Consider the following 25,151-nt stretch of genomic DNA (forward strand, 5'->3'; position numbering starts at 1 on the left):
GGTTTAGAACCGGGTGGCAAATCATATAATGTGCAAGTATTATTCTCCAAAATTGATCATAATTCATCATGAAATCGCCTCTTTCCAAAAGGAAACATCTTGTGAATCCATGACATCTTTAAAGGTCTTTGGATCTTCATAAATACTATAAACATATGAGTATTGAAATCCAAGATCGTCCCTTGATCCTTCCGCAAATTACATTTGGAAATTAGAACCAAAATTTTTAGCAATTCGGCCCTTTTTACTTCTCCTGACCTATTGAGGTTCTGGATCTAATGTGCCCTGTAAAGTTTTTGAATTTTGACCTTCATTATTGCTAGAAATTAGATCCTTAGGTCTCGGGATCAATGAAAATTACATTTCATCAAAAATCGCATCATGCGACTCAATTACGATATTTACCGACACCAAATCATTAGGATCTATGACAAATAACCTATATGCTTTAGAATTTTTAACTTATCCAATGACAGTACAATCAATTCCTCTCTCTTTCTCATATAGTAATCCTTTTCGGCACGAGTAATTTTACAACCGCCCAACAACCCCAAATTCGAAGGATAACTCAAATTTGGAGCCTTTTTGAACCCAAGTTCATATGGGGATGTTTTGTTCCCTTTATTTGGAACTCTATTCAAGACATAGCATGCCATTAACATTGTTGTCTCCCTAAAATCTTGTACTCAAACCTGATTAAGACAACTTCAAGTTGACCATTTCCTTTAAAACTTGATTTTTTCCATTCGACGACACCATTTTGTTGTGGTGTATATGGAGCCATGGTATAATGAATGATATCGATTGATTGGAAGTATTAGGGATCAATATATTCCCCTCCCCGTTCATTTCTAAGAGTTTTAACCAGATTGCCCAATTGTAATTCCACCTCGATTTTGTATATTTTAAACCTTTCCAAAGCTTCATCCTTGGAATACAACAAATACACAAATCAAAACTAACTTGAATCATCAATGAAAGTAATAATATACTTTTTATTACCAAGAGATGGAGCAGAATGAAAATCACAAATTTCACTATGAATTAAATCCAAAATTCCATCATCATGATTTGCATTTGGAAGCATATGTTTTGTAATTTTCTTTAACATGCAAGTTTTACATTTTTCAACACTAATGTTAAAATCCAGAACTTATCTATCTTTTGACATTTCATGCATTCTTCTAAAATTGACATGACCTAAACGAGCATGCCAAAGCATAGAGTCATCAGTTTTAGGAGGTGAAGGAAAAGATGACATAAAAACCGAATTATTTACACAAAGAAAGGAATCAATTATATTTAAACGAAGCATTTGATTGCAAAAATATCCAAAAACTAATAAACATGCCAAACCGAGATAAGATAAACCTATATAATTCAAAAACTTGTTTTAAACCATCAGAATTTAAACAACCACTACTAACAAGGTTCTTACGAAGCTTAAGAACAAATAAAACATCAAATAATTAAATAGTTTTTCCAGAAGTAAACTTAGAATAACGTACAACTCCAAAACCACAAATTGATTGACTCGACTCATCATCACCCATCTTAACAGTGGATCCATCATCAGTTGGTGTCAATTTCTCGAACCATTGATGATATTTGCATATGTCTTGTAGCGCCCGAATCAACCCACCATATAAAGTCATCATCCTATACATCAAAATGATTCAAGAATTAATGAACAATAATTATGAATCGAACTATTAAGGTAAAAAAAATTATGACCTCCTTTAGGTGCAGCAGAATCCTTAGTCCTACTGTTTCCACCACCACTGTTTTCACCACCATTATTTCTAGTACCATTCCTATTGAGATTCGCCTTACAGTCCTGCTTAGTGTGACCAGTCCTTTGACATCTCCAACAAACCATGCCTGAAGGCTTCTTGTTTGGTTTGTTATTACTGTCATACTTAGGTTTTGGATTACTTTTGTTTACTTTCATCATGTGGACAACGGGCTGTCCAACATCACGTTTTACCTTGATTTTGTCATAGTCTTGAGCATAGAGTGATTCCTTAATTTGCATGTGACTCATGAGTTGTACCATTGACAATGCTTCCTTATGATGTTTTAAGGTATGTTTAAAGTCCTTTCAAGATGGTGATAACTTGTCAATGACACTCAACACAACAATACTTTCATACATCTTCATCTTGTATAGAGTGAATTGATCCAAAATGTGAAGGATATGTGACTTCTGAGTTGTACCATTGGCAATGCTTCCTTTTGATGTTTTAAGTTATGTTTAAAGTCCATCCAAGATGGTGATAATTTTTCAATCACACTCGACACAACAATACATCCATACATCTTCATCTTGTATAGAGTAAATTGATCCAAAATGTGAAGGAATTCATTGTCTTGTTCCATAATAGGCCTTGATTCTACCGTTTTATAATTATTAAAATCGCTAACCAAGAACTTCTTACTAGAAGCATCCTCAGAGATGTCCTTAGACTCAAGTGTATGCCGTAATTCCTTCGTAATCTCCATGTTTTGGTAGATATCAAATAGAGGATCATACATACCATTATGAATGTGGCCTCTACAGGTGTAGTCCTAATTCTCCCACTTGCAGCGACGTCAGGTCTGCTCCACAATTTCATCTTCTTGTGCTTATGTTGTAGGAGTGCTTAGAACATGAACAATCTTCAGAGAATAGAAAGTGCATCTTCTTCTTATGCTTGATTTTTTCACATAAATAAGGGATGATGGTTTCAAAGATAATTATCAAGAATATATTCCAAAAATAAGATTTCCCATAACATTTTCTTCATAAATAAATAAATTTTTGAGGCTCTGCCCTTAGGACTCTGTTATTTGGTCCGAATAGAGATTAAACTCGTTTTATTCAAGGGTGGACTCCGAACCTCCTGACTTATTTAAAATCAAGAATTAAACTCCATTAGTAACCACTAAATTCTATTATACTAAAATAAACCGGATAACACTAAAATCAAACATATCTTCTAACAAATTTTACGAAACAGTATTTTTTATCAACTAACTTATAAATTAAAAGTTAATTTCTCAAACTACCCAACTAAATTTTTAACAAGTGATAATTTTTTCAAACAATTTACATGACAAAAGCTTTATCTCCATATTCATAAAAAAAAAAAAAAAAAAAAAAAAAAAAAAAAAAAAAAAAAAACCGGGTTGGCCACGTTAAGCTAGTGAGCCTGGCCCCATATGACCTCCTCTTTAGGGGGAAAATCAAAACGCCAAACTGGCCTCCAATCCCCATTACCCTCGACTCTCGAGTCTCGATATATCAAATGTCTCGCCATTATAAATCCATGCCAACTCTTCTACTTTAATCCAGTCCAATGCCATCCAGTTCCCATTTCCCACCACCATTATGGAAGATCATCGCCGGCAGAAACCTATTTCCACTGTCGATATGTTTACTTTTCCGGCGATGCCACGGGACATGGAATCTGAGTCAGAGTTAGCCGATCAGTTGTTCTCCAATGGCAAACTCCTCCTTCACGCTTTCCCCGTGCAACCCACGAATTGTATCATTCCAAGATCCATGATTTTGAGCCGAACAAGCAGTATCAGCAGCAAGGGTTCGTTGATGTCTTCTCGGAGTAATAGCACAAACAGTCGGAGTAGTAGCAGCAACAGCAGTTGCAGCAGTGCACGAACAAGTACTAGCGAAGGTTCGTTTCGGAGGAAATTACAAACAATCGATCAATCCAGATCTGTTGCAATCAAAACGGCAAACACCGGGACTAGATTTCCTAAAAAGGATTGTCAAACTCGATATTACTGTAATGGTTATGGCAATTCTCAGAGGTGGCAGTTTATGGCGCCGGTGCCGGTGTTGAACCGCCGGAATTCTTTAAAGAAGAGGAAGGGTGGAAAGGGGAAGAGAGATGGTGGCGTTAGGAAGGGTTTTTGCCGGAGGTTTTTTGGGTGGCTTGTGTCGACATGCCAAGAGTGTCATGCGATTGAACCTTCTAAGAGATTGAAAGTGAGTTTGTGATTACCATAATTTCTTATTTTTGTCATCTTTTTCGATGATTAATGGGATTTGATTCTATGATTTATGTGTTTTTTTGTTTACGTTTGAGTTTTGAGCTTCTCATCGTTTGTTTATTGGGATGAAAGTATTCAACATGCATCCATGTTTAATTAAACTACCTGGAGAATCGGAATGTCCATGAGAGTTGAGAACTGTCAAACTGAAAGAAACCGTGATCGAATTGACAGTTGAAATGAACGGAAAAAAATGTTAACTTTGTAATATACATTTTTTATTAGTGTTAAAGTAATCTGTAAAAAGATTTTACTTGAACAAAATTAATTAAAATATAAGTTTTAAAATTTTAAAACAAAAAAAGAAATGAATACCTAAAATTTTCGGGAGGTTTAAAAGTTAAAAGTTAAAAGAGTTGGGGTTTTGAATTTGAAAAACCAATGTTTTTCGGTAGGGGTGCAAACGAGCCAAGCCGAGCTTTAAGTTATACGAGGCTCGAGCTTGAGCTCGGCTCGATTCGAGTTTTCTTGTACTGAGTTTGGCTCGATCTCGTAAAGAATTATACAAGCTCAGCTCGGGCTTGGGTTCGGCTCGTTTTTCGTTTGACGTGCCTAAATATGTTTAAGATCGGCTCGAGCTCGTTAAGAAGCTCGTTTACTAATACCTAAATCCCTAAATTCCCAAATATGTTTTTCTTTTAATATATGAAAATAATAATAAATTATATTATATAAAGGCTCGTTTAGGCTCGCGATCCTAATCGAGTTTAGTGACATAGGCTCAAACTCGAGCTCGTTTAATAAATGAGCTTAATATTAAGCTTGAGCTCGGCTCGGGTTCGTTTAAAATCGGTTTCGAGTCGAGTTTTTAACGATCCGATCCCGAATAGCTCGTGAATAGCTTGGCTCGTTTGCACCCCTATTTTTCGGTTTTTGTGTTTCACCGAGGAGAACATCCTCTTTGTTTTGACAGTCCATTGAGTAATGATTTCAGTTTAGTGACAGTTGGGTTAATGTTGCTTGAAGTATCGTAATTATGAGTGGCTCGTTCAAACCTAAATCAAACTAAGAGTGGAAATTTTGCAATGCCAACAAGCAAAGGGAAAGTGATGGATGAAGGGTGGAGGTCTGAGTAGAAATTGTAGAAACTAGATGGGAATTCAATAGAGAATATGTCACTTTCGTTTTACATTAAACATTTTCCTCCAAAAAACTATATCCTACGATTTGTGGAAGATGTATGAACATGGAACTATCATGGATGTTTACATTGAACATAAACTATCTTAGTTGTGAAGCGGTTCACATTTGTTACATTCTTGAGGGTGAACTATGGGAATATGTTAGCAAGGAAACTAAGTGATATTTGGATGGAAAATCACCACGTTTTTGCAATCTGTTGTTAGGTTTGCTCGTCGTGATGAAAGAAACAAGTGTTAATCAACACACACAACTTTGACACCAATATAACCAAGGAAGGAAGGGGGAAATTAATCAAGATTGCCTTAAACCTTATGCAGACGTTTTTATAAGGATGGGAGGTGGTACAAACGGTAACCAAAATGATGCAGATGATAAACGCGTTGAGTTAGAGAAATTAGAATTGGTGGTGGTTTCTTATTTGGCATGTATCTCTTTGGGATAGATGAGTACCAATTATGCACTCTATGCAAGAATAAAGGTTTCTATAATATGGAGATCAATTATGTGGGAGGCTTGTGGATTTGATTATAATTCAAAATCCGGACTTCTTGCATCAAGTTTAAGCAACACGAAGTGTTCAAAACAATATTCAAAGAGTTTCAATCCTTAACAAGACATGTATCATTAATGATTGTACGGTGTGATAGGGAATCAAAGTCTTACCTTTATGTCCATTGACACCTAAGGCGTTTAAGAAGGTGGTGCGTACATGGGGAAAAGTAATGTTCTCGTATGACAATCAAGATGAGACTATCTTCACTGAAAGGGTGTGCATAAACACTCTTATATCGTTAATAGTTTCATATAAAGTTTTTATTTCTATCGATGATATGCAATATGGGGGTTATGTTAGAGAGATATCGACTTAGGGTTCCTTCAATAACTAATTAAGAGTCTAAATTTGAGACCGAATATAAATTTCAATAAGAAGAGATTGGTATATTAGTTAAGGATAACATGAGTGAAGTTGACGAATAGGAGGATGTGGAGGTTGTTTTCAAAGAGGTACCCCTTGTGTTTTAGCCTCATAAGGATGAAAGTCAGGTAATTAAGATGAATTGGACAATCGAGAGACAATATTAACTCCTAATGTTTAATTGATCGATGTGAAGCTTGTAACAAGGAAGACAAAGTGGTGGTTCTTAATAATACAACATTAGATGGTATGATCCATGTATAAGTTGATAGCTAAGTGTTCAGACACCAAGGGGATGGAAGGGTAGATGCAAGGATTTGTAGTTGATGTGAGGGTAACATAAACCCTAACAAGATCAAACACGTTGTGCCAAGTCGCTTGAATTTGGTGGTGTACGGTTCTACAGTCTAGATGCTTCGTCTACATCAACACACTTAAAAGCTGATTCATGGGTTAACGGCGATTTGTTTTCACAAACTTCTAGTCATTCACATAGAGTTAACTCAAAATGCATTAATGAAGCATTATAAGGACAAACATGTTCTTTTCTTTTATTAATGAAATATTGCATTAATAGAAGTTGGAAATGTGTTTAGGGTATGAGATGAAAGAGTGTAAAAGAGACTTAAAATTTTAATTATTAGAATGAGTGCAGTAGATATCAATAAATGCATATTATGACTTTGAATGCAAGTGTTGTTGGGAACAAAGCAAGTGTTGCTGGGAACAAAAAAGAAGAGGTGCTGGACAATTACTTGTTTGATTTTGTATGTAGTTCTATTCATGGTCGTTCCGAAGGAATTATCACCAGCTAGACCCTACTATTTGTTTTTTTGGTTAAAAGTAGGGTAATGTGTACGAACAATATAGTTGTTGTAAGGGGAGAATGGGCGAATTATAACTTGTTATATTTTATGGTGAATGTGGATGCACAATAGGATGTTCATGTTAAACAACTTCTTTTATATACATTTTAGCTTTCATAAGTCAAGCTAATAGGAAGTATATGTTCTTTGGTGATTTTATTACAGAGTGGGATATGAAAGAAGAGATGCGAATGAGGTTTTGTTAAAGCACATTGGATATTTTTAATAAATTTATTAATAATGCAACTTTGGTGGAAATTTAGATGGTTGGTTATAAGTTAACCAAATTAATAAAATTGATGACACGTTGAGTAAACTTGACTGGTTTCTAGTGACAGAAGATGTTACATATGTTTTTCCTAATATAGTTTCTTTGTCGTTGGATATGAAGCCTTTTTTTTATCATAGACCGGTTATTTTGAAGAATGAATACATTAATTACAGTCTGATTCATTTCAAGCTCTTTGATTCCTAAGATGATTTTGGACAAATTTTATGGTACTATAAGGATTTCTTGGGCCATAACGGATGATAACTTTGTGAAAATTAAATTAAATAAAGTCAAAGAAAATTTTGATAATTTGAATTACAAAACTAAAAGTTGAAAAAATGAGTATAATGTAACGTCCTAAAAATACTAAATAAAACTTTTCTTTTAAGTCTACAAAACAACCATTCGTTCATTCCAAAACTCAATCAAAGTATAAGGAAAATGTATCAAAAGTCATCAGAATGCAAAACAAATCATGGAGTGTAGAGCACTGGTGGATGAGATGCAATCACGACGAACACTTCCCCTTGGAACCGAAAGTACCTGAAATATAAACATGAAACTGTAAGCACAAAGCTTAGTGAGTTCCCCAAAATGTCATACATCAAACACAAATGGGACGAGCGCATATCGTACATAATTGGGCCCAACCCATATAATCGGGCGTAGCCTATATATACATAATCGGGCCCATCCCATAACATACAAACACACACAAGAGACACAAAGACAGTTAGCATCCTACAAACATAATCCAGTGAGTCGGCATTGGTGCCTTCGACCCACGAGTATAGTGAAGAGACTCCCCTCTCAGACGATAATTAGCTGATACTGCTCTCTCAGCCAAAAATACAAATGCTAAACACCACTTATATAGTCACAGAAGGTAAACCTTTAGCCCTCCTTCCAAAACTAGGAATTTGACCAAAAGTCAACTCAAGTCAAAAGTTAACACTTAAAGCAGCGGTCAAAGTTGACTTTCATCGACCGTCACATCGTGGCTATCCATGATCACATTGTGGCCCATAAACAACAACACGAATGGGAATTTTCCCAGACGCCATGTCGTGGCGACCTAAGGCCACGTCGTGGGCACTATATTCTTAACAGCTTTATGATATAAGTTGTTTTCTTCGATTCTAAGAGCTCCAAAGCTTAGATCCTTCCTATGGTCTAGATGGATAAAGTTTCCAACTTTATCCCCTAAGACCCTCCAAGATATTAAGATCTCAAACCCTAGCTCCAAAAATGGCAAAACATAACATAGACTTAATCATTAAGCACGAAATCTTGAAAGTTCCTTGTCCATCAGCTTTAGAGGAGTTTCTAGCACCAACACCTAACATAAAAATGTGTGCTTTACAAACATGCATGTCTAATGCATGTCTTGAACTCATGTTAAGTTAAAATAAGGGTTTTATGACCAAGATTTCATGCATGACACCAAAACTCATTCTTACTTCAGATTCAAGGCACCAAATAACCTAGAGATTCATAAAGTTGCAAAGTTTATGAGACCTCACCACCCCAACCCACCAAGACATGAAGAATAAGAGATAAATCTAGAGATCTAGCGTCTTAGCAACATAAAGATTGAGTCTTAGACACTCACCGAGGTCTAGAAGATAAACTAGAAAATGATGATGATGCTTGTAGGGTGAACCACCATACCAAAAGGCTTCCTTCTCCTTCAATGATCACAAAAGTACCATAAATGAGCTTATAATATGCAAATGAGGCTAGGGTTAAGGTTTCTAAGCTTGGGAGGGTAATGGAGGATGAATGATCACGAAACCCTAGCCATAATGTCCTTTAAATAGGACCCAAAGCCCAAGGATTAGGGTTTTCTCTAAAAATAGCTGCCACGTAGTGGCACCCAAGGTCATGTCGTGGCAGGTCATTAAAATCCCGCGATCATAAAAAGCATTATCACGCCGTGGTGAAGCTCCACCACGTCGTAGCCACCCAAAATGAAAGTTTCAAATTAGAAATTAACTCATATAAGGAAAAACATGCTTCTGAGTGGGATATTCAATGTCAGATGAGTGATAATGAAAAAAGTTGTTGATGTGGTGATGGTACCCAAAAATATGTCAAGGAATGGAGTACCCCTTTTAAGGAGGTTAGAAAAGATTGAGATGGTTGAATTACTTGTTGTTGTTGTTAGGATAAGATTTAAAGGGCAAGAGTAATGATAAACTGATCAAAGAATGATGTTGCATCTCAAGTGTTACAATGAATAGCAAGAACATGCAAAAAAATTATTACTTTCTCTAACACCAACTATACCAACTATAAAATAAATTCAATGTACAATCAACCAATAATAACATAACACGTAAGAGAGAAACAAGTGAATCAGTTGTAACAACCTAGCCTACACTAACATACACCATGGCTAATGTATGCCAACTCATCTTATGTCAATATCAAAAGGGAGCAACCAATTTCGAAGCTCTACTTTCGATATCCAAAACAAGCTAAATTACGAATTGTCAAAGGCTATATTGAAACTTCAAGATTGTCACAACATATCGAAACATGTTGAAACATCCCAAAAATACGACCCGAAAATTTCATTTTTAATATAACAAAAATCATAAAACTGAGTATCACATAATAAAACCATGCGTTGCGTATCTCAAAACCATACTAAAATACTATGAGAAAAACTGTGTCACAACTGTATCAAAACATATCTAAGAAATTGAATCAACTCCCAGGACAAAAACTGAAGCTGTGGTGTGTGCGATGCCATCATCCCGAGCTCTTCCCTTTACTTGCGGAAGTACCTGAAACCAAAAACTGAAACCGTAAGCACGAAGCTTAGTGAGCTCCCCCAAACTACCACATACCACACAATAACAAATAAAGCACATATTGGGTCTTGCCCACTGCATCGGACCGAAGTCCGGAACTGACTGCATCGGACCGAAGTCCGGAACTAGCTGCATCGGACCAAAGTCCGGAACTGACTGGGACCTTGTCCCCTGCATCGGACCGGAGTCCGGAACTAACTGCATCGGACCGAAGTCCGGAACTAACTGCATTGGACCGATGTCCGGAACTAGCTGCATCGGACCGAAGTCCGGAACTGACTGGGACCTTGTCCCCTGCATCGGACCGGAGTCCGGAACTAACTGCATCGGACCGAAGTCCGGAACAGTCTGAACATAGCATAACATAAACACGTATTTGCTAACATAACACATATACTGCATCGAACTGAAGTCCGGAACACATAACACAAAACACGCTTGAATCACAAAGACATCAAGCACTCTAACTACTGCATCGGACTGAAGTCCGGAACTACTGCTAACTAAACGGGCCGGCATTGTGGCCATAGACCCGTTCCTACTGGAAGGAAACTCACCTCGTGAACTGGCTGCTGAGTGTATGGCTCTGGAAGCTATCTGTTGCTGCTCCGGTATCTCCCCGGCTACAATTCCATAAACACACTCAATCAAATACTAATCAATATATTGGGGTAAAATGACTCTTTTACCCTTGGTCAAAGTCAACTCTCCCGGTCAAAGTCAACCTACAGTTGACCTGACTCGCCGAGTTGGGCCGCCAACTCGCCGAGTCCCTATTCTCACTTCTCAACCCTACTCGCTGCTACTCGTCGATTATGGCATCAACTCGACGAGTTCTCTTTCGATTCTAAAACTCAGGCTATCTGCATCCGGTTCGCCAAGTCGTATGAACAACTCGATGAGTTATTCTTGAGCTAAGAAGATTGCCTTGGACTCACCGAGTTGTATGAACAACTCGTCGAGTCCCTCCATTACTGAGTCTGACCTCCAACTCACTGAGTCCACTCTAATACTCACTGGTCCCCACTCGGCATCACTTAAAAGGGGAAAAATCGGGGACTCGCGACTCGACTCGCCGAGTCGTTCTTCCGACTCGCCGAGTCGCATGCATGCAGCTACTCTAAACTCGATTCTGCTTGAATCCAGCGCATAAAACTTATAGATCTGGGTTCCCTTAGCTCGATTAACACGTAAAGATTCTATCTTTACGTGCCCATATGCACCCATGAAGATTAAAAGGCTCAAAAAGCACAATAAAGGCTAGATCTAAGGTTCTCAAGCAAGGAAACTTCGAAAAGGCACTAGATCAGGGCTCTAACACTCCTAAATGAACAGATCTAGGGATATCTCGACCCAACAAGGCATCCATACAACTATAAAGCTTGGAAAATACATTAACTAGCCTTAGAGGTGTTCTAATGGAGGTTTTAAGCACAAAACAGAATGATTCCGAGAAATACCTCAATGAACTCTGATCTTGACCTTGGATCTTTGCTCTACACCTCTTCTCTTTGGTCCTTTCTTCTTTTTCTTCTTCAAACCTTCAAGAATTCACACAAAAACACTTTAATCAAACAAGTAATGGTTTAGGGTTTCTCACAGGCTCTCTGAGGGTGAAGGAGGCGAGTTTGGGGCACATAACATTGCTTAAATAGTGAGCAAACCCGGGGATTTAGGGTTTCTTCCTGGCAGGCAGACTCGCCGAGTCCCGAATATGGACTCGCCGAGTCCCGAATATGGACTCGCCGAGTCGCCGACTTACACGTGCTCGAAATCCCGTCCCTACTCGACAAGTCGGGCTATAGACTCGCCGAGTCCCTCTTGAAAACTTCTAAATAAATACCATGGAAGCAACATACCAGAGACGGGTCGTTATAATTCTCCCCCACTTGTCTCAGACTTCGTCCTCAAAGTCTGCTACGGCTGAATCTGCAAATAACTCCGAGTAGTGCTCTCTCATCTCCTCCTCAGCCTCCCACGTCCACTCAGACCCCTTCTGGTGTTGCCACTGCACCTTCACTAACTGAATTACCTTGTTCCTCAAGGTCTTTGTCTTCCGGTCCAGAATCGCGTCCGGCCTCTCAATATAATTCAGGCTGCTATCAACCTGAATATCTTCTAAGGGAACAACTGCTGACTCATCCACCAAAAACTTCCTCAACTAAGACACATGGAAAGTGTTGTGGATCTGGCTAAGCTCTGCTGGAAGATCCAACCGATAAGCAACCCAACCCACTCGGGTCAAAACCCTGAAAGGACCAATGAACCTGGGGCCCAGCTTGCCCCTCTTCCGAAACCTGATGACACCCTTCCAAGGTGAGACCTTCAGAAGGACCATATCGCCCACTCGGAACTCCAAGTCTGAACGCCTCCTGTCGGCGTAGCTCTTCTGCCGACTCTGCACAGTCTGCAGTCTACTACGAACCTGTTGAATCAACTCGGTCGTCTTGAGCACCACCTCTGTGCTCCCAATGACCCGCTGACCGACCTCGCCCCAACAAATCGGGGTCCTACACTTCCTCCCATAAAGCATCTCAAAGGGAGGTCGATCAATGCTCGCAAGATAACTGTTGTTATACGAAAATTCCGCTAACGGAAGATACGTATCCCAACTGCCACCGAAGTCTAGGACACATGCCCGGAGCATGTCCTCGAGAGTCTGTATCATCCTCTCGCTCTGCCCGTCCGTCTGAGGGTGGAAAGCGGTGCTGAAATGGAGACGAGTACCTATCTCGTCATGAAACCGCTTCCAGAATCTGGATGTCAAACGGACGTCTCGGTCTGACACCACCGATACCGGCACTCCATGACGTGCCACTACCTCCCGCACATAAATATCGGCTAACTTTTCCACCGATATGCTCTCTTGGATCGGTATGAAATGAGCACTCTTCGTCAACCGATCCACTATTACCCAAATCGAATCTACCCCACATGCGTTCCTGGGAAGCTTGGTGATAAAATCCATGGTGATGTCCTCCCATTTCCACACGGGAATGTCTAACGGCTGCATCTTGCCGTGAGGCCTCTGGTGTTCTGCCTTGACCTTCCTGCAGGTCAGGCACCTCTCTACATACCAGGCGACATCCCGCTTCATTCAGGGCCACCAGTAATCAGTTCGAAGATCTCTATACATCTTCATCGCCCCTGGGTGGATAGAAAATCGAGACTTATGAGCCTCGTCCATCAACACCTGCCGTACTCCGCCCCAGTACGGTACCCATACTCTCCCATGAAGGGTCAACAACCCCCAACTATCATAATCAAACAAAGCTACTCGGCCCACTATCCTCTCACGCTTCTGTCTCTCCTCCTTGAGGCCCTCAACCTGAGCCTCCCTGATCCGTTCCAACAACGGAGTAATCACTGTCATCCTCAGACATAAGTCTCTGATAGGGGCTGCTGTCACCTTGCGGCTTAGGGCGTCGGCCACTACGTTGGCCTTCCCTGGATGGTAATAGATTTCACAATCATAATCCTTCAGCACATCCAACCACCTCCTCTGTCTCATGTTTAGATTCGGCTGATCCATAAGGTACCTCAAACTCTTGTGATCCGTGTAGATGGTACAACAGACCCCATAAAGGTAATGTCTCCAAATCTTGAGGGCAAACACAACCGCCCCCAACTCTAAATCATGGGTAGGATAGTTAGCCTCGTGAGGCTTCAACTGTCTCGAGGCGTAAGCTATCACATGGCCTCGCTGCATCAATACTGCTCCCATACCTGTGATTGAGGCATCACAGTAGACTACAAAATCCTCTACTCCCTCTGGCAGGGTAAGGATCGGAGCCTCGTACAACCTCCGCCTGAGGGTCTCAAATGTTGCATGTTGCTCAGGCCCCCAACGAAACACCACCGACTTCTTGGTCAGTTGGGTGAGCGGCACTGCTATCTTGGAGAAATCCTGAATGAATCTCCGGTAATACCCTGCCAACCCTAGGAAGCTCCGAATCTCGGATGGAGACTTCGGGACCTCCCACCGCATCACGGCCTCTATCTTCGCCAGATCTACTAAAATACCCTTCTGGTTGACGACGTGACCAAGGAATTGCACCTCGCGCAACCAGAACTCGCACTTGGAGAACTTTGCGAAAAGTCTCTCCCTCCTCAAAACTTCTAGCACCTCCCTCGGGTGCTCCTCGTGCTACTCCTGCGTCTTGGAATACACCAAGATATCATCTATGAATACTATCACAGACCAGTCCAGCATCGGCCTGCACACATGATTCATGAGGTCCATGAACGCGGCTGGAGCGTTGGTGAGCCCAAATGGCATCACCACAAACTCATAATGACCATACCTGGTCCTGAAAGCAGTCTTCTGCACATCCTCATCTCTGACTTGCATCTGATGATACCCGGAACGTAAATCGATCTTGGAAAACCAAGACGCTCCCTGAAGCTAGTCAAACAAGTCATCTATCCTCGGGAGTGGGTAACGGTTCTTCACCGTTACCTTATTCAACTCCCGGTAATCTATACACATACGGTGCGACCCGTCCTTTTTCTTCACAAACAAAATCGGAGCTCGTGCCTGTAGATAGCCAGACTAAGAACAGTACGTATAGTTGTCGGTTTAACAACCGGGCTAAAGATCACATCACAATCGATCCCCTGTTGTTGATTGCGCCTGTTTTCTACTAGTCTCGCTTTATAGTGAGATAAAGAACCATTGGCATTAAACTTATGTTTGAACAGCCACATAGAACGAACCACATTAGCTCCAGGTGGACATGCTACAAGAACCTAAGTACCGTTTGTAATAAGAGCATTATATTCTTCGTTCATGGCTTCATGCCAATTTGGATCTTTCAAAGTCTGTATGTGTGACCTAGGGACAGAGGAGAGAGATGAAGAGTGGAGATTGAAGCGTTTAATGGGTGTTAAAATACCACATTTAGATCTTGTGTGCATATGGTGGGTTGGAAGAGGAGGGGGAATCTCGTGGGTGGATGGTGGAGGGGTTGGAGGCGAAGAAATAGGTTTGACCTCTGGCTGATGGGGAGAGGTAGGAATATCAGTGGTGGTGAGGGTGGGCGATGCAGCATTAGGGGGAGTAGAGTGTAATATCTGACGAAAAAAAGGAGATATATCAGAGTCAAACAAGAAATCATAGGAAGGAGGGTCGGTGGGAGTAACTGAGCTGTACGGGAAAATAGACTCCTCGAAAGTGACATGACGAGAGATAATGATCTTTCGAGAGGAGAGATCAAAGCAGCAGAAACCACGATGGAGTGTGGAATAGCCAAGGAAAATACAAGGAGTGGAACGAGGTTGGAATTTATGGGTGGTGTGAAGGCGAGGGAAGCAGAGGCAACCAAAAGCACGTAAGTAGTCATAAGTTGGGTGGCGACGAAAAATGCGGAAGTGGGGTGTGTCATTAGAAATGGAGATAGAAAGGAGAATATTTAGTAAATTGGCAGCCATGTGAGGGAAGTCTAGTGTGTTTTCCAGGTTGACAAGATTGGAAAGATACATTAGTTTTAGGTAAACGACATGAAATAGAACTACTAGAAAATAAATGCTTCAAGAATTGATTGTCGGGATAACCAAGTTGTTGGTGCCAAGTGGTGAATGAAGGGGAGATGAATGCATGACTGTTGGAGCTGGTGACAGGATATAGAGGGCTAAAGCTATCACAACGGATGAGAGGACGACGAGTCTGGTAATCAAGAATAGTAAAACCATAAGGATCAAAATCAATACATAAATTATTATAAGTGGTAAATTTACGAACAAATATGAGGTTTTTAATAATATTGGGTGTGATAAGAACATTTTGTAAGTGGAGGGTACGATAAATATTTGGAATAGAAAAATGGAGTGTCTGGAGGTCACAAAAGGTATTGCAGAACCGTTACCGACATAAATAGAGCAAGGCTAATGATTATTAGAGACGGGTTTAAGAATACCTACATTGGCGTGAACGTGATCGGTTTCTCCTATGTCCATGACCCAACCACCATTTCCCGAATCATTTAAAGACATAGTATTGAATAAGTTTGAGATCGAAGTGGGCTGATCATTACCGAGGTAGGCCCACGGGGGCTAATCTAGGCCAGAAAATTGCATATGGGCCTGAGGGGTTACTGTCATGGGTTGGAAAGGAGTTCATGGCCTACAACTGAGAAGACCTGGGCCACCAGAAGTGGGCCTGTTCCAATTTTGATTGCTGAAGTGTGTCGGCTAAGAAACATATTGAGGAGGAGCCTAGTTCTATTGGGCCAGAGGAGATGGAGTCCATGTTTGGGAAAGAGAGTTTGGCGGTGGAAAATAAACCCACCCGTATTGGGTGTTACATGGGTGTTGACCAAAAGGAGTTTGACCAGAGGAATGCTAGCTTCGTTGGTGGTTATTGTGACCTCCACCTCGGTAGTGATTGTTTCCGATGTAGGTTCCACCCCCTCCCCCACGATGCGACGGTGATGGTGAACCAGTAGCATGAAGCAGAGAAGGAGAAGAGGAGTGGTTCTCGTGAGAAAGGAGAGTGAAACAGTGATTACTGAGCCTTGATTCTTCAACCAATAGTGTCGACAGAAGGGTGGGTTGACTTAGGTGCAGGATCGGCTAGGGTTAGAGGTATAGCTCTGATACCATGATAATCTGCATATTCCCCACGACCCATATTCATTCAATAACAAGTGTATAAATACAAGACGCTATATGAGCCGAATACATACATTGGGCTACCAATACCAAGCTATATACAAGACTAGTACAAATACATAAACTATATCCGCTAACATGATTCACTGAAAGTTGATTGCACATACACAAACTCCGATCCAATCCACCAACCATAGTTTATTCATTCGATTTCACTGTGGGCCAATTTGGAGATTTTGCTTTAGGTTTGTTTTTGGTGGGATGTCTCCATAATTGATTATTGATCTGTGCAATTGTTTTTTCTGGATTGTTCTATCATGTTTGTTTTGGGGATCTCTCCACAGCTAAGTAATGACTATAGAATTGTTTTTTACAAGAGTCTTGTGTTTTTTGGATGTTTGATCAGGTTCCTTTTCTTTCAAAGAAATATCGGATTCTTTGCGTTTTTTTGCTGGTGGGGGTATTTTCCAGATGGTCAGAATTGGTCAAGGATAGTGTATTTGGGAAGAAGACATATCGTGATAAAAGAATGTGGGCCAATTTTAATTTTTAAAAGTTATAAATAATAATAAAAACAATAAATAAATTATAAAGGTAATTATCAAGGCAAAATAGTTTTTTTATTGACAAAATTGCAAGAATGGTCCTTGTAGTATGTCAAACTAGCAACTTTGGTCCAAAATGGGTTTGACTCGCAAGGATGGTCCAATAGTTTCGTTTTGTTGCGAGCTTAGTCAAATTTCCTATGAACATTTTTATAATGACGGATTTGCCATTATTATTTTATTTTCTATTTTTCTTGTATTACAACAATTAAAAAATAAAACAAAAATAAAATCTCTCTCTCTCTCTCTCTCTCGTTAAGAGCTTTTTCTGGGTTTGTTGTTGTCCACCCAACTGGTCCCTCTTTAACCACCCTCATATTTGGGCTTTAATCCCAACAAAAAAACCCCTGAAGCTTCTTGAGAGCTCAAGTACACACATATACACACAATCACATTCATAAACCCCATATAGGCGATCTTCACCTTTCTTGCATTCACTCTCTCTCTCTCTCTCTCTCTCTCTCTCTCTCTCTCTTTCTCTCACACACACATACACATACACACAGACAAACTCTTCTCTCTCTCTCTCTCTCTCTCTCTCTCACTCTTAGGGTTAGCAACAACAATAAGAAACCAAAATTGGCCAAGAAAGATGATGTTGCCACCGTCTAATCTCTCATTCTCGTCATCGAGATAGAGAAAGACATTCAGAAACCCTAAACGGCAGGCGATGGTATAAAGTTCAGTGAAATGTCGCCGCCACTGTGAAGCGCTTCAAAACCCACTTGCGATGGTGGTTTGCTAGAAATCGAGTCAGAGAATGAGATCGTTTGAGCCAGAGAAGAAGGATATCGTCGTTCTCGGATAAGGGTAGCGATTTAGGGTTTCGACCACTATCAGTTTTGTCATTTGGGACGGAGGATTTGTGGTTCAACCATGTCATCTAGGAGGGTTTCGACCACCATCACACACGACGACATATTTTTGGTTCGACATTCCTGCGAGAATGACGGTGATTTCCGGAGGTAAGAAAGGAACAGGAAGAAGGTTTGAGGATGTAGGTTCGATTAAACAGATTTAGGTTCGATTTTATTTTGGGATACCTTCATCTTCATCTTTGTCGGTCTTTTCTTATTTTCTCCATATCTGTTAAGCAAAAAAATAAACAATGGACAAATCCATTTTTAAACCACAAAATAATTATATATTGTTTTTGTTTGAACAAAAAAATATTGGTGTTTTTTGTTTGATTCCATAAAAAGAAGGAATGTAACTATTAATGGAAAAAAATATATGTTTCATGTTCATCAATCGGGGGAGAGAGAGAGAGAGAGAGAGAGAGAGAGAGAGAGAGAGAGAGAGAGAGAGAGAGAGAGAGAGAGAGAGAGATTTTATTTTTGTTTTATTTTTAATTGTTTCTTAATTGTTGTAATACAAAAAAATGAAAAATAAAATAATAAAGGGCAAATCCGTCATTATAAAAAAGTTCATAGAAAATTAGACTAAACTCGCAACAAAACGAAACTATTAGACCATCCTTGAGAGCCAAACCCATTTTGGACCAAAGTTGCTAGTTTTGACATACCACAGGGACCATTCTTGCAATTTTGTCTTTTTTATTTTATGTTTTGTTAGGGACCAAATTTGCTTATAAAATCATACCATAAAAATAATCGGAGTTGAAAAAAAAAAGAGTTAGCCACTAAGCATGCAAACTACCCAAAACTACATGGACCATTTGTGTTTATCATTTCAATTCTTTTATTTATAAAATCTCCTCCTCCACCATGGATAAACCCTATCATATTGAATTATCGATTGTAAAACCACTTCCAAATTATCGTGTTCTTAGTCCAACTAATTTGTACACGCCTACACGGCATATTTGATCAACTAATTTGATTCAATCATTTTCCTTTTTTGTTGGTTGTTCACCTCGGAATATAAACGTTGAGATTAAAAGATCCAAATATGTAACACCTATAACTAACGATTAGTTCCCGAGTTTTAGCAAAGAAAATTAAATAATAAAAAAGAAAGTAAGAAGAAAAAAGAAAATATAGAAAAATGATATTTTACGTTCCTAAGTTAGAAAAAGAAAAATTAAATATTGTGTTCATTTCTTTCCAAATTCTTTCTAATTGAAAGAAAAATCAGGTGGAAAAGTTTTCCTTACATTTCCTTTCCTTTTTTAATGAAGCTTAAAAACACTAATTAATTTTACTTTCTTTCCTGTTTCTATCAATTTCCTTCCTTTCTTTTCTTGGAAAAGAAAAACATAATGGTTTGTTAAAAAAACATAGATCCAAAAATCTAACAAAAACTTGACTAAAGAAATCAATGGTGGTCTATTTTTCATTGTCCAATAACAATGTCCAGTAAGAATATCTTTCAATTGGACTTATTTATCTTTTAGGCCTAAGCCCCAATTAAAAGAATCATTGGTTCCCAATATTTTTTTTCCTGTTAAGAAGTTTAGTTTAAGAACTAGAACTTCGTTTTGGTTGGGCTGTTGGGGCATATACCTGTAAGGCTTTAACCACCTCTCAAGAATTGACCATTTGGGATTACCTTTTTTTTTTTTTTTTTTTTTTTTTTTAAGAACAAATCTAGAAATTTACATCTAAAAATTAATATATTTTTCATGTATTTTTCTTTGTAATATTTAACGATAATCTGAGTGGAATATGAACTAGAAAAATGATTTTACTTTCATGTACTTTTCTTTGTAATTTGTGACGATCCTGTGAATGCAATATGAACTGGGTGTGTAATTGAATTGAACTAATTTATGAGATATTCTTTTAGAACAGCTGCATATTCACCTCGTGACAACCCTACCATCAACCACGGCAAGACTCGGAGATGATTACATGTAACCTGCACTAAGAAGTCACCTAAAGGATCTAAAGACCACAAGAGACAATCTAAAAAAGATGAAATGAAGATATTAAGTAACAAGACACAAGAGATGAAAATTGCTCTTGCTTACGACCTCCATGAACTGTTTTGCGCAAATTCCACCATTAAGGTCGAGTCTGAACAACCTATCAAATCTTGATTGTAGAGGCTGGTTACCAATCCAAACTTCATGCCAGAAAATAATAGAATCCCCATTTCTCTTCTCCAACGTAGACAAGGAATCAAATTAGAGGTATGCATCTGATAAATTGCAGTAATAATCTTAACCCATGCTCCACTTGAATACTTGCATCTCAAAGGGCCAAGGCCTCCATCAGAGCCGAAATAGCTGTCACCAGTTTCACCCAATACGACTATACAACTGAGAGTCAGTAACAAAACGTTACCGCCACTTTTTTAATAAAACATTGTTGAAAACCGAAAGATTTCTAATAGAAAGCCCTCCCTTTTCAAATGAAGTAATCACTTGAGTCCACTTAACCCAAGCAAGTTTTCAACCATAAGATTCTCGTCCCCAAAAGAAGTTACTCCTTATGGACTCCCAAGATTTAAGACCCCCCACAAACGTCTTAAAAATTGACATGTAATAAGTGCCCAAACTTCCAAGTACTGATTTGACAAAAAGAAAGGCACTTGGCTTTTCAATAATAAAGTATGACCTTCAATTTGGAAATAATTTATGAGATATTTAAAACCGACACGAAAAAGCTATTTGAAATTGACTTGTTACATGTAGAGTTGAGTTTAGTAATTGAGCTTACTCGAGTGCATTATCGAGATGAGCTTAATATAGTATAACTATATTTACACTTTTACCGTTAGTTTATTCATATTTACATATTTTAGAATCGAATTGTGTCACTCACAACCTTAATCATATTTCCATTTCAATTTCATGTAATTTTATGTTATAAAGATAATCGAGTCACGTCGAGCCAATGTGAATGCCTCCGTTATTTTATTAAGCTCAATATAAAAACACTCCTAAATTATATAAACTATTAAAACCTCTAGATAATCTAAAAAGTTTGTCAATCGTTTAATACGTCAATTACCAAAGTATAGTTCAAATTATGTTTTCCATTAAATGAGTTCTTTGAGTTCAACCTCAAAAAGTATAGTTCTTATGATTTTTTAAATAATTCGAGCTGAAATACTTCACAAGAATAAAATTTGAGAGCAAATTACCAAGTCCAATTTGAAACAAAACCGAAATATCCAAATCAACAACAATGGGATCAAAGAAACTTAAAATTATGTTAAAAAGTGAAAGTGTTCAAAACAACTTCAAACAACAAACTATGAAATAAAAACAACTGATAATACTCCCCCTAATCCTTACTCATAATCTCAAATCACTCCAAGAAAGTTTCCATGACATCAGAATACATCGAGGCCTCATTGTTCCTGTATTCTCCATTAGGGTTGTTATTATGCTTAAGGTGATCGAGTGATGAAGATGATGAAGAAGAAGTCGCCATTCTCACAGGCAAATTAAAGCTCCTCTTATACTTATTATGATCCACTTTTCCCCCACCATGATCCGAATTTGTATTATCCAAACTCAAGAAATCATTTGGGTTTTTCATTTCTGGGCCCGGGTTGTTTTCAAGCCCACCCGTGAGTGCATTAAAGAAACTAAGCCCATTGGGCCATTTGATGTCCCCTTGTCCATGGTCCTGGCCCATCATGGGTTCCATTTGGGGTGGTTCGGATGAGTGAGGGAGGAGGAACATGTGGGTTTCGTCTTTTTGTTGGTACCCAAGTTGGGTCGGGTTGTGGAAGTTGGGTGATGGGATTGTTCTTGGTGGGGCCCAGTTGTAGAGGGGCGGCGTACGGGTGGGGATGGGCGGTTGCTTTAGCGGGATTGTGGCGGCAGATGGTGGCGGTGACATGTTGGCTCGGGTTGATGCAAATAGTTGGGAAAGGTAAAAACCAGATTGGTAGCCGAGTGACTCGAATGTGTGACGCATTCTAAGCACGAAATGGAGGTCTTCTGGTATCTGAAAACATAACAAAATAAAAAATTTGTTAATGGTTTGAGTCTCAGCAGCAACATGTACCAAAGTTTCATATTCTACTGACATTCATCACCTAACAGACTACTATGTACCTGAGTCATAGATCATTATGTGCTGACTCATCGACGTTGGAATAATAATTTTTTTTTTTAAATAGTTATGTTTGATAGGATTCTCAAAAATAGTTATTACATTATTACATAAGAATCCAAAGGTAAAAAAGTAAATGTTTAGTAAGGTACAATATGTCAAAGATTATGTGTTACTATTTTTAGCACACCTATGAAAACTCTGACCCGACCCGACCCATTTGTGTATGTAAAAAGGGAAATGGATTTAAACTTACAATCTTGCATGAACCGAGTTGCAAAAGGCCATGGCCAGCTTGAATGACAGCTATAGTCTATAAAAGTCAAAATCAAAATATTTATTACGACTTAAAAATTTTAAATTTAAATTGTAGATTGTTTTTTTCTTCTACATTTTATAATTTATTTTAATAATTGGTCATATGAATACCCAAAATAATCATCAAAAGCTCACCTGAATCCCTGAATCAAATTGTTCAGTCCATTCAGTAGGAATCTGCAAAAACAAATATGGAAAATTTCATAAGACTCAGTAACAATGAATAATGATGAAAATAAGTGTGTGTTTGTGTGTGTGTGTGTGTTCTTGAGAAGCATACAGCATCGAAAGAACTTTGCCAGTAATTAGAAATATTCTGTTCAGATTCCGAAGGCTCTTTGAACACCCATTTATGACATTTATCAGAAGCAACTTTCCCCATTAATCTGCATCTCAAGAAGATCAAACGAAATCAGAAAACCCTAATTGAAATCTCCATTATCGCATCTTGCTGGTTTTTAAGCTGTGAGGTTAAAATCGATGAAGAAATTATAAAAAAAATAAATTAATAAACACCTACCAAGTACCCACCCTTCTCCATAATTATACAGTTGAATCGACATTTTGCTGAATGATTTCTTAACTTGATCTTCACCTCCATCCATATCTTCACCTCTTCCTCTGCAAAACCCATCTTCCCACATCAACATCCTGCAAAATTAACCAGAAATCGATATGAATAATCGAACACCGAGTTTGATTTCGTGAAGAAAGAAAATAGCTACAGTAGAAGAAGAAGAACTCACAAGCTACCATTGTCGTCTCCTACTTTACACCCATTACCACCTCGAAGTCGCCTGAAAACAAAGGAGAAATCAAATTAAACTACAGAAACTACGATTGATTTCCGTTTTGATTTCAAAATGATGAGAGATTGAGGAGAATACGGGCGAGGGCGAATGGTCCAGAACACAGAATAAGTCCAATCGGAGTTGATACAGAGGTTTCTGAGAGTTTCGTGAAGAGCTAACATTCCTATAGCTTCTTTGCCTCTGTCTGCTGATCCTGAACCCGCCATTTTTGTTTCTTTCTGGTAGCTCGTTTCTGAAATTGTAATGGTAGAAGGATTTACGTGAGAATGTGGAAGGGTTTTTGTAAGCAGCTTTGGTTGTCAATGGTGAATTCGTGGGTTATCTCTGTGAAAAGAATTTTGCTGTTGTTACCCTCTCTCTTAATTGACAATTACTCAAAAAGTTATAAAAGCAACAAAGAAACTATAAATTTGAGAAAAGGTGTGTTCGTTGTTTTTAATTATAAAAGACGACCATTCTGATCAGGGATTAGCAGGCGTGATTATCTTCTTTTTAATTATAAATGTGAATTATCATCAGCAAATTAAATATAAAAAATAGAAATATTTATTAAAATAACTAAGGTCGGTAGGAGCGAGCACGGCATGAACCACGGCTCACACCGTTTCGGGAGAGTGGCCTAGGCTGAGCTCGGCTCTCTCTCTCTCTCTCTCTCTCTCTCTCTCTCTCTCTATGTTGTCAATGTTATTTAAATGTAATTGATTAATTAATTTGTTAACCAAATACAATCTTGATAACATTGAATAAGTAAGAATAATATAGAATGCATAACTGTTTGAGTTTGTTCAAGATTAAAAGTGCATTGCTATTCATGGATGAACACCTAAAACTGACGGGGTCCAGGGCAGCGCCCCTGAAAGTGAGGTCCAAGGGTCCCTCGTGCTCTCCAAGGTTATCGGTTGAGAAAACTAATTTCTAAAGTTTTCGTTAGTTTTCAGACAAGGGTTAATTCTCGTTTTTTGTCTAAACATCTAGTACATTCTCAAGAACATAACTTCATAATCTCCGTGTTTGAAATCTCAGAAATTTAACTAATTGAATATTTAATCTATACCATCGAAATACTTCAACTTGATAGTGTTTTGACGACTTTTTGAGACTCCAAACAATCTCTCTCTCTCTCTCTATATATATATATATATATATATATATATATATATATATATATATATATATATGGTTAGGTTATTTTGTTTTTACTATCTATTGTGTGCATGTATGATTGATTCTGGACCAATCATTTTAGTTATTTTAAGAAAGTAATTAATGCATATTACATGTTGAAGATATAATGGATATTAATTACATCTTCAACATTTAATATGCATTAATTATTTTCTTAAAATAACTAAAATAATTGGTCTAGAATCAATCATACATTCACACAATAGATAGTGAAAACATTTGAACCTAACTATATATATATATATATATATATATATATATATATATATATATATATATATATATATATATATATATATATATATATATATATATATATATATATATATACACACACTAGCATTATGACCATTTTTTTAATTCATTTTTTATAAATACTACCTTAAATATTCATATTTACCGCACCTCAAAATTTTTATTCCATCTCTCTATGATACTACTTCCATCTCTTTAGAATACAAAAGTCAATTTTTAGTGATTTCTTTTTTTTGTAGTATAATAGTTTTTTTTTTCTTCACCAACACACTATTCTAGATTTTGGAATGAAATATGTATTTTTTTTTTAATTTTCCATTGTGAAT

At 38.2% G+C, this 25,151-nt stretch overlaps 2 protein-coding genes across 2 annotated transcripts; one reads left to right on the forward strand and one right to left on the reverse strand.

Annotated features, from left to right (window-relative positions):
* The first annotated feature begins 3,249 nt into the window (after window positions 1-3,249).
* Window positions 3,250-4,070, forward strand: LOC111916867 (uncharacterized). The gene has a single exon (XM_023912523.3). The coding sequence runs from the start codon at window positions 3,371-3,373 to the stop codon at window positions 3,998-4,000; it is 630 nt and encodes a 209-aa protein (XP_023768291.1). The 5' UTR covers window positions 3,250-3,370; the 3' UTR covers window positions 4,001-4,070.
* A 17,309-nt stretch (window positions 4,071-21,379) lies between these two features.
* Window positions 21,380-23,759, reverse strand: LOC111916901 (protein RICE SALT SENSITIVE 3). Its single transcript, XM_023912554.3, has 7 exons — window positions 23,461-23,759; window positions 23,320-23,370; window positions 23,105-23,224; window positions 22,854-22,959; window positions 22,709-22,750; window positions 22,512-22,568; window positions 21,380-22,147 (listed from the first exon to the last, which is right to left on the reverse strand). Exons 1-7 carry the CDS (start codon window positions 23,589-23,591, stop codon window positions 21,500-21,502), a joined length of 1,155 nt encoding a protein of 384 aa, XP_023768322.1. The 5' UTR covers window positions 23,592-23,759; the 3' UTR covers window positions 21,380-21,499.
* Window positions 23,760-25,151: the final 1,392 nt, after the last annotated feature.

This window comes from Lactuca sativa, chromosome 9 (assembly GCF_002870075.4).
Source record: "Lactuca sativa cultivar Salinas chromosome 9, Lsat_Salinas_v11, whole genome shotgun sequence".
In the NCBI taxonomy this organism is placed as follows: Eukaryota; Viridiplantae; Streptophyta; class Magnoliopsida; order Asterales; family Asteraceae; genus Lactuca; species Lactuca sativa.

Excerpts from the sequence above, each read along its gene's own strand:
- LOC111916867 (XM_023912523.3), top strand. The coding sequence starts at position 3,371 with ATGGAAGATCATCGCCGGCAGAAACCTATTTCCACTGTCGATATGTTT.
- LOC111916901 (XM_023912554.3), bottom strand. The coding sequence starts at position 23,591 with ATGGCGGGTTCAGGATCAGCAGACAGAGGCAAAGAAGCTATAGGAATG. Across the intron at positions 22,751-22,853 it reads GGCAAAGTTCTTTCGATGCT|ATTCCTACTGAATGGACTGA; the intron begins GTATGCTTCTCA and ends TTGTTTTTGCAG. Across the intron at positions 22,148-22,511 it reads AACTCGGTTCATGCAAGATT|ATACCAGAAGACCTCCATTT; the intron begins GTAAGTTTAAAT and ends TTATGTTTTCAG.